General features: G+C 33.9%; 1 protein-coding gene across 1 annotated transcript; it reads left to right on the forward strand.

Moving 5' to 3' along the window:
- The first annotated feature begins 6876 nt into the window (after window positions 1–6876).
- Window positions 6877–7338, forward strand: LOC107461249 (uncharacterized). Its single transcript, XM_016079734.1, has one exon. It carries the CDS (start codon window positions 6877–6879, stop codon window positions 7336–7338), a length of 462 nt encoding a protein of 153 aa, XP_015935220.1.
- The last annotated feature ends 1671 nt before the right edge of the window (window positions 7339–9009 follow it).

Consider the following 9009-nt stretch of genomic DNA (forward strand, 5'->3'; position numbering starts at 1 on the left):
TTACAGATGAAAAATCCGTCTGAAAATCCGTCTGTAATTACAGACGGAAAATCTGTCGGAAAATCCGTCTGTAATTACAGACAGAAAATCCGTCGGAAAATCCGTCTGTAATTACAGACGGAAAATCCGTCGGAACATTCGTCGTTTTCGGGAAATGGATGGAGAATTTACAGAGGAAAAATCCGTCGGTAACTGGTAAAAATCTGTCTGTAATTTTCCGACGGAAAAAATATCCGTCGGTAAATAATTTCCGACGAGGCTTTTACAGAGGGACAAAATCCGTCGGTAACCAAAAATTCGTCTGTAATAAAGGTTAAATCTGTCTGTAAATCTGTCTGTATTAATCCATTTTCTAGTTGTTATAATATATTCATAATCTAAATGAAAAAAAATATAAATTATATCAAAATAAATCATGAGTTTAGTATTTATATAAAAAAAATAGAGTTTATAGTTTAAAATTTAATATACACACTAAGCGGCTCTATCTCTAAAGATAATCCTTTTTTCTAGTGTATTTGACTATTCGAGTGGTTTATCTACACATTAAGCACATTAAGCTAGTATCATTCCTATTAGTTGAAATCTAAGCAGGATGCATCTACAAATAATGTCGCCATTGATAACTACGATTTCTTTTAATTAAAACCTCCAAAAATTAATCAAAACATAGAGAATTCACTATAGAAAACTCACCGAATACTATCAAATTTATTGATAGAAAAAAGAATAAAACCTGCTAGTAAACTTATTATTACAATTAAATTTAGTGTCGGACATAATCTGACGGTAATTGTCATTAGAAGCTGCGACAAATTTGTGGCGAAAAAATTATGTTGGTTGCGGATAATTTTACTAGTATATTTGGTGTCACGCTCGCTTTCGAATTTCCTGCCGAATCACCGTCAAATTTTTCTCCTGGTAAATCTGATGGTAGTCAATAATTAATAGTCGAATCCTAATAATGAAAATCAAATAGTATTTTTATTGAAAATAATAATAATAATAATAATAATAATAATAATAATAATAATAATAATAATAATAATAATAATAATAATAATAATGTGAAATATAAAGTGTACGTATAGAATAAAAGCTTAAATAAATAAAATACAGGCAAATAAAGCAAATCAAAATTTTAATCACTACAAATTTTGATAATTATTATCATCGTCATCCTCTTATTCCTGTTGAAGCGGTAGTCTAAGAAATAATGTTAGTGCTTATCCTAACTACTGTGTAGAGAATGAGGAGCGCCCTCTAACAGCACTACTACCACCAGCGTGCATCTATTTATGGTATATCGTTATCTGTTTTCGTATCTGCAGAATCTGCTTCAACTTCTATATTTATATCCGAACATCTCTTGCTGTTATGTATGCAAAAATTTTGCTATATCTCTTTTTAGATAAATACAATTGATGAACTTGATTATGAAGACTTTAGGTGAGATTTTAAACCTGTTCCCATAGCCTTAAATTTTTATTAAATATGATATATACATATTTAATGACAATGTAAAAAAATAAGTCTTAAATTTTTATTAATTAGAATTTTGCATGTATAGTAATTTTTTATTATTTTTTTAAATAAAAAAATAAAAAAATAATTGGCCCCTACTGAGTTTTCTCTAGTTTTGTCCCGCTAAGCACGGAGATGCGATATGTAAAACACTAAGTATAATCATAACAACAATTAATAGGAAGAAATGCATAGTGGCATAATGGCATTTAAAACACAAAAATAAACCATACTAACAACGTATTGAAAAAAAATGCATGACGTAATAATAATATTAACATATATCTTTTTTTAGTACACATACAACAATTTTGACATTTAACAAAAAAAATTTTACATTGCGATATACTAACTACACAAAAAACCCATTTTTGGTGGTTAGCATCAGCAAATGACATAAAAATTCGATCCGAACATTAATTTTACTTGCGATGCGGTTTGGATTGGATTTGATTTGCGGTTTTATAAATTAAAAAAATTATACATATAACAAGTCTCAACATCAAGTTTTAAATAATCTAAAAAACCAACGATAACATAAGAATAGAAATAAAATTATAGGTTAGTTAAAATAAATAAATAAATAACATTTTGAATATAAAATATTTATTAAATAATGATAATACATGAATAATATAAAAATTAATAAAAAATTGAACATGTTATAAGTATAATTGTAAATATAATAATAATATTATAGCACATTGTGCAGTTTGGATTGGATTGGATCCGTTATGAAAAGTAGATGCGAAATCTGATTCGATCCAACAGTTTGCAAAAAATAGAATCCAATCAAATTCGAATTAGTGCGATTTTAATCGATTTTCGATTTGAATTGAATTAGATGAGCGATTTAATTTGGATCGGTTTAAACACCCCTAAAAGAGATACTCCATAGCCCACACCGCTGCTGTGTATGTCAATCTGAATCACAAATAGAAAGGCTTTCAACTAAGTCCGATTGCAACTTGTATGCATCGCAAAAGGCTTTCAACCAAGCACAAATTTAAATTCAATGTGGTTGGAGATTGGTATAAGTGGCATATATATGCTTCCCAAACAATTACGTTCCGTTACAAATTCTATTGGTGAGAAAAAGAACCCATATAATATAATGTAGGATAGTGCTAGGAAGCCAATGATTTAAGTGTACCAAAAAATTTAAACTGATTTTGGAGTTCACCAACGATTAAACTCTTGACTTTTTAGACCTAGAGTTTTAATACCATGTTATGATACCACTCATCCCAAAAGTTTCAGCTGATAGAAAAAAGTAACATTAATGATTATATCTCTAATACTTCTTAAATCTCTATTGGCAAATATTTCATTAGCTCCTTATATTTTCTCTATAATGTAATGTATGCAAGTGTATTGTGCGAGTGTGTTTTTATCTTAAAAGACCAAAAAAACTCGATGCATCTCCCAGAGCTATTCAACTGAAAATATAGTAACAGATGATCATCTTTTTTTTCCCCTTGATAACACCCAGGAATTTCAAGACATGCAAAAATGAAGTCCAACAACTGTAACACAAAAGGACCAAAAGTACAATGGTCAATCCATTTACTTGATAAATTTATAAATATCTTCAGAGATATACGAAAAAAAGAATCTATAGAAAATGCAAAACAAACCATCAAAACCACAGCATAATAAATAAGAAAAGTTTTGTACCCAAATAAATATATATACCCGAAAATAAGGAGATATACAATGTTCAAATAGCAGCAAAATTAACTTGTCCCTTTCTGGCAATGAAGGTGACGCCGGTGGAGGGTGAAGGCAGCTGTCCGACGACTAGGGAGATTCAGAGGCCGCTTCTCAGCAGAAACACTCGGTATCACAGCAGCAGCAGAAAACACACAACTCTCATATGATAACTTTAACTAAGTTCTTGTGAGTCACTGGTTGAGCAAATATTAGACAATAAATTTATCAATTAATCTGGATGTAGTAATAACTTTTGTTAGTTACAATAAGCTGGAAGCAGGGAATGAATGATTTTGATTTTGAGTGTAAAGTTGTGAAGATGAGGAGATGGGTAGTCTAACTGAAATAAGGTGAGTGCACAGCACATGCTTGATGAATTGATCAAGTGAATAATAAGGAACACTAAGTACCATCAATTTAGGAACCAACATAAATATACAAGTTGAAAAGAACATGACAAAATAGCCCCAAAAATAGGTTCACGGGTCACTACACTATTAACCTCTTTCTAGTAAAATATAAGAGTGCGAATCTCACTAGCTACATGCGAATAATTCATTTCATACTATAAATTTCAAGAATATTATTTCTTTATTGCAATCTATTTATCTTTAAAAATAATGCACTCTAAAGTCTGAACCTCCCTCTATATCTCATTATTTTCATCACAGAAACTAAAGCATTGTTTATCACAGTTTAGCTTAGCTACAAAACATAATTGCTATAGAGAAAAAAAAGTTTATTAGCTTTCTATTATTACCTTCTAAAAGGTAGCTTAAAATAATAACTAGCAGAAAAGTGTGTGATGATTCTGAATTATTTTGCCTGCGCCTGTGGCCGCTACAGCAACAGCCGCACTTCAAATTCCTACTATTGGAATTGGGGCCGGAGCCTTTTGTAGTGGACAGGTAAGTTTATCAAACTCAAGGGTTCACCTAAACTCATAGAACATAGGTAAAATTGAATCATAAAACTCAACTCATAAAACTCGAGAGTTCGATAACCTTTGTGATGAACTTTTGTACAAGATGATTGGCTTATGATAATAGCTGAAACTTTTTTGGTAAAAACTTAAAATGACCTGAGTTTATTTGTAAGCATTTCTTCTTCATCAAGTTGCTATATTGAGCCTTTTGTATCATGATCAGTTATTAAATGATTTTTATTCACTTTGGTATATATGTATCTTAACATAATTGAGTTGGAGAAAATGTTATAATCTTGAGTCACTTGAGCACTTGTGGCTATCGATGGGACATATATTCTGATCATCCCTCAATCATTTGAGATGATTAAATATAAAATGAGGAATTCAAATTCAGTTTTATGCTAATGCAGGTGCTAGATAGTTTATCATGATGATCTTGGTATGCTTCAACACTCCCATCATGCAAAGGTATTTCAATTTCAAACAAATTATTTCTTTAAGTCGATATAAGATTCATGGCTGAAATTGATATGATCTATCTTTTTACAGGTTACTCCGAAATTTTGCAAGCAATATACTCGTGTCGGAGACATTATCAATAAAGCCTTACTAGAGTATAAGGAAGACATGATGAACGGTTCATTCCCTGATGCTCACCATAGTCCATACAAAATTAGTGAAGGAGATGCTGAAAGTTTTTCAAATGAGTTGCAAAAGTTAAGTTTTGACAAAGCAGCGTCTACAGCATCTGAAGCAGTTCAAAAGCTTAATGCAACCAAATAAGTTTAGTGAAGGTAACTGAACAAATCAATAGTAAAGTTATGGAGGTACCCTTCATGTTTTTTGTCATTTGATGTCGTCCGTCGTTTTTGGTGGCACACCAGGTTAAAACGGATTGAAGCAACATTATAGAATTGAAGTTCAGTATTTGACTGATATAGAGTGATGATACCACTTTCTTAGGGCAATTTGTACCATTTTCTTTTAGTATCAATTTTTTGTTCAACATTTTATATGGAACATGAATGAAACCTTAGGCAGATTACAAAAGGAAATCATGTTCTGTGTCAATGTAAGAGCAAAATATTGAAAATTGATTTTCATATTCTTTTTACTATCCAGAGAAGTGGTCCATAAGAGTGACCAAATAAATGTCTTTCCAATCTTCTCATGTTTTGGAACACATTAATTTGTCAAATATTGATTTATGTTTGTCTATTCTCTTTATGTTTTTGGTAAGGTTCACTCCCTACTCATGTTTGTTTAATTATTGTTGAGCCTAGTTTGATTTTGGGTCACATTATGATGACAAACATTTAATTGGGTTGAAAGCCCAATATTGTTTAATGTGTGCTTTATTGTGGCAGGCCCAAGCATACCAGCTTATGCTGCATCAGCCCATCACAGAAAATAGAAAAACAGCTCACTTTGTTCTTTAGTGCAGTAAACAAGTCCAACAATTTCTCATAGCACCGTTTAGCAACATTAAATGATTATGTATATATTTGCTAAAAGCAATATGAGGACAGCTGTATCATGTAAGGACAAGTGTAGCTCTGTAAAAGCAAGCAAGGACACAAAGGGCATACACACTAACCCAAGGACATCACCAAAGCACTGTTGTGGATCGTGGTTATGCAAAACACAAACTTGCATAGAGCAGTAGCAAGGAAATGGAGCAGAATGGAAAAGAGTAACATGCCAAGGAAGAAAGAAACACCAAGGACAGCAGAGGTAGTGGTGGAGCTCCTCGGACAGCAGGGGAAGTGGAGCAGGATGAAGAAAGGATTGCATGCCATCAAGGACCACTTCAACGGGCAGCAAGGAAAAGCAAAGAGGATGAAGCTACAATGAAGCCTAGCTGAAGATATATAACAAGCCTCACTCAAACATCTCAAGTCAAGAAAGAGGGCACACACATTCAGAGCACCATCTCTAACACAGAGCTGGAATCTCTTTCTTCTACTCAAGCTTAATTCTGATCTTTGTGTTATGGCTGTCTTGCGTTATTTTCTGTTTTGAGAAAAGGCAAATATGTGAGTATCAAAAGCCAAGAGAGAAAAGGCAAGAGTGATGCAAAATAGCCACCATTTTTCTTCTGTTGTAATTTGGGTATATGAACTAGGATTAGTTCCCCTTGCCTAGTTGGGATAGCACTGGGTGAAGTCAGAATCTGTTTGATTCCCCTTCCAAGTTGGGAAAGCACTTTGGGTTGCTAAGCTTTGGGAAGAAAGCTTAGGGGTAGATACTAGTTGAGTTAGGAATTAATTCAATAGTATTGGTGTATGTAACCTGAGAATTATAGTGAAAATTTCACCATGGTTTATGGTGGAAACTGGATGTAGGATTCATGGCACTGAGAATCCGAATCAGGATACATGCTGGCCTCCTTTCTCTTTTCTTTACCCTTTTAATGTTCTGTGTATGAGATAATTTCAAATAATCTCCTGCAACTTAAGCTTCCACTGCAACAGAGTTTGAAACTCTAAGTTTTAAGCTAACTTGATTCAACCCCCCTTCTCAAGTTCATCTAGAACCATCAATTGGTATCAGGAGCAAGGTCTCAAGGAGTCAAGCTTCACAGCTTGGAGTAAAGATCCATGGCCAACAACATGAATCCCAACATCATGGCTTTCACTCTCATTGAAGGACAGTCTAATAATAGACCTCCCTATTTCAATGGCAGCAACTACTCTTACTAGAAAGAGAGAATGAGAATCTTTGTGCAGTCAATCGACTACAACATCTGGAAAATCATCCTCAACGGACCAGACGTCCCCACCAAACAGAACGCTGATGGAGAAGTTATGGCTAAAGAAGACAACGAATGGACAGAGGAAGAAAAGAAGAAGGTTGAACTCAATGCCAAGGCAATAAATCTGATGCACTTCGCAATCAGTTTTGAAGAGTTCAGAAAAGTGTCAAGGTGTAAAATGGCTAAAGAAATATGGGACAAGCTCAGACTCACTCATGAAGGCACCAAGCAAGTGAGGGAGACCAGAATTGACATGCTGATGAAGGAATATGAAATGTTCAGCATGAAGGAGGATGAGAGCATCGATCAAATGTTCGAAAGGTTCTCAATAATCATCAACAATCTGGATGCCATGGAAAGGAGCTACTCTGAAGAAACCTTAGTGAGGAAGATCCTGAGGAGTCTCACAAAAAAATGAGAAGTAAAAAGCACAGCCATCTCTGAAAGGAATGATTTGATCAAAATCACCTATGATGAGCTAAGAGGCAAGTTGCTGGCCTATGAAACCACTCACATGTCTCAAGACAAAGATGACAAACAGAAAAGTATAGCACTAAAATCAAGAATGACAGCCCAAGGAGAAGAATCTGATGACAGCTTCTCAGATGAAGAATGGTGCTCTTTGCAAGAAAAATGAGAAGATTACTGAGATACAAAAACAAAAGCAAAGGAAGCTCTTCATCCAAAGATGTCAAGAAAGATCAAATCAAATTCACATGCCATCACTGCAAGGAGCCTGGTCACTTCAAGTCAGATTGTCCTCAACTTAAGAAAGGAGAAAAATCCAAGAAAGACAAAAAGAAGGTGATGATGGCAACATGGGAAGACCTGGAGAACGACACCAGCTCGGAGAGCTCTGATCAAGAAGCTCAGCTATGTTTGATGGCAGACCATGCCGATGAAAATGAGGTAGATCTTTCTGACTTATCTATTGATGAACTACAATACATTATCAAAGACATCTCTGTCAGTTCCAAGAAACTCTTGGACAAGTATGCTAAATGAAAGAAAGAAAATGAGGCTTTGAGGATTGAAAATGATCTTCTTTTGAAAAAGGTTAAGGCAAATGAAACTGGAAATGAAAAGCTTTTAAAAGAAGAAAACACTGCCTTGCGAGTTGAATTAGAAAAATTCAAACTCAAGCATGAAGTTACTGCTTCCACTGATTTGATTTCTGAAAACAAAAAGCTGAATGAATAAATAAAAAGTTTGAATGAAGACTTAGCTAAGTTTGTTCAAGGTTCTCAAAATCTGAACAAACTGCTTGCTAGTCAAAGGTTTGGTTCTGAAAAATCAGGACTTGGGTTCAAAGAGGAAAGTAAGGCTGTTTTCAAACAAAACTTTATAAAATTTGAAGCCTCCTCTTCCAAGCTTTTCAAACCAAAAGGATTCAGCAAACCTCAAAAATCAGTGAGCAAGAATCAGTGCTACAAGTGCAACAGAAATGGTCATGATCCTCTTCAATGTTTCATCTTTCCTAGGTCTTTTGGTAATGATAGTAAATTATATAAAGTTGTTCATGATTTTAATTCTCTTGGGCAACCAAGAAGATTTCACATCAAAGGATCCAAATGGATTTGGATACCTAAGGTTAGTTGAAGAACATGCAGGTTTGCCTTGCATCCAAAAAGAAAAAGGACATGTGGTATCTTGATAGTGGATGTTCAAGGCATATGACCGGAAGGGATACTTTCTTCATTAAACTCAACAAGTATGATGGAGGATTTGTCACTTTTGAAGATAATGGTAAAGGTAAAATAATTGCCATTGGTAAGGTTGGCAAAGATTTTTCAACTTGCATAGATAGTGTCTTTTTAGTTGATGGGTTAAAGCATAATCTATTGAGCATAAGTCAATTTTGTGACCTTGGATATGCTGTAACCTTTAGGAAATCTGATTGTAGAGTCATAAATGAAAAAACATAGGCTGTTTTATTTGTTGCCAAAAGAAGTGATAATGTTTATGGTATCACTCTAGATGATCTAAAAGTTCAAAATGTAACCTGTTTCTCTTCAATGGAATCTGAAAAATGGATGTGGCATAAGAGGTTAGGACATGCTAGCATGTTCCAAATCTCTAAGCTTCTAAA

The sequence above is a fragment of the Arachis duranensis genome, chromosome 8 (assembly GCF_000817695.3).
Source record: "Arachis duranensis cultivar V14167 chromosome 8, aradu.V14167.gnm2.J7QH, whole genome shotgun sequence".
NCBI lineage: Eukaryota > Viridiplantae > Streptophyta > Magnoliopsida > Fabales > Fabaceae > Arachis > Arachis duranensis.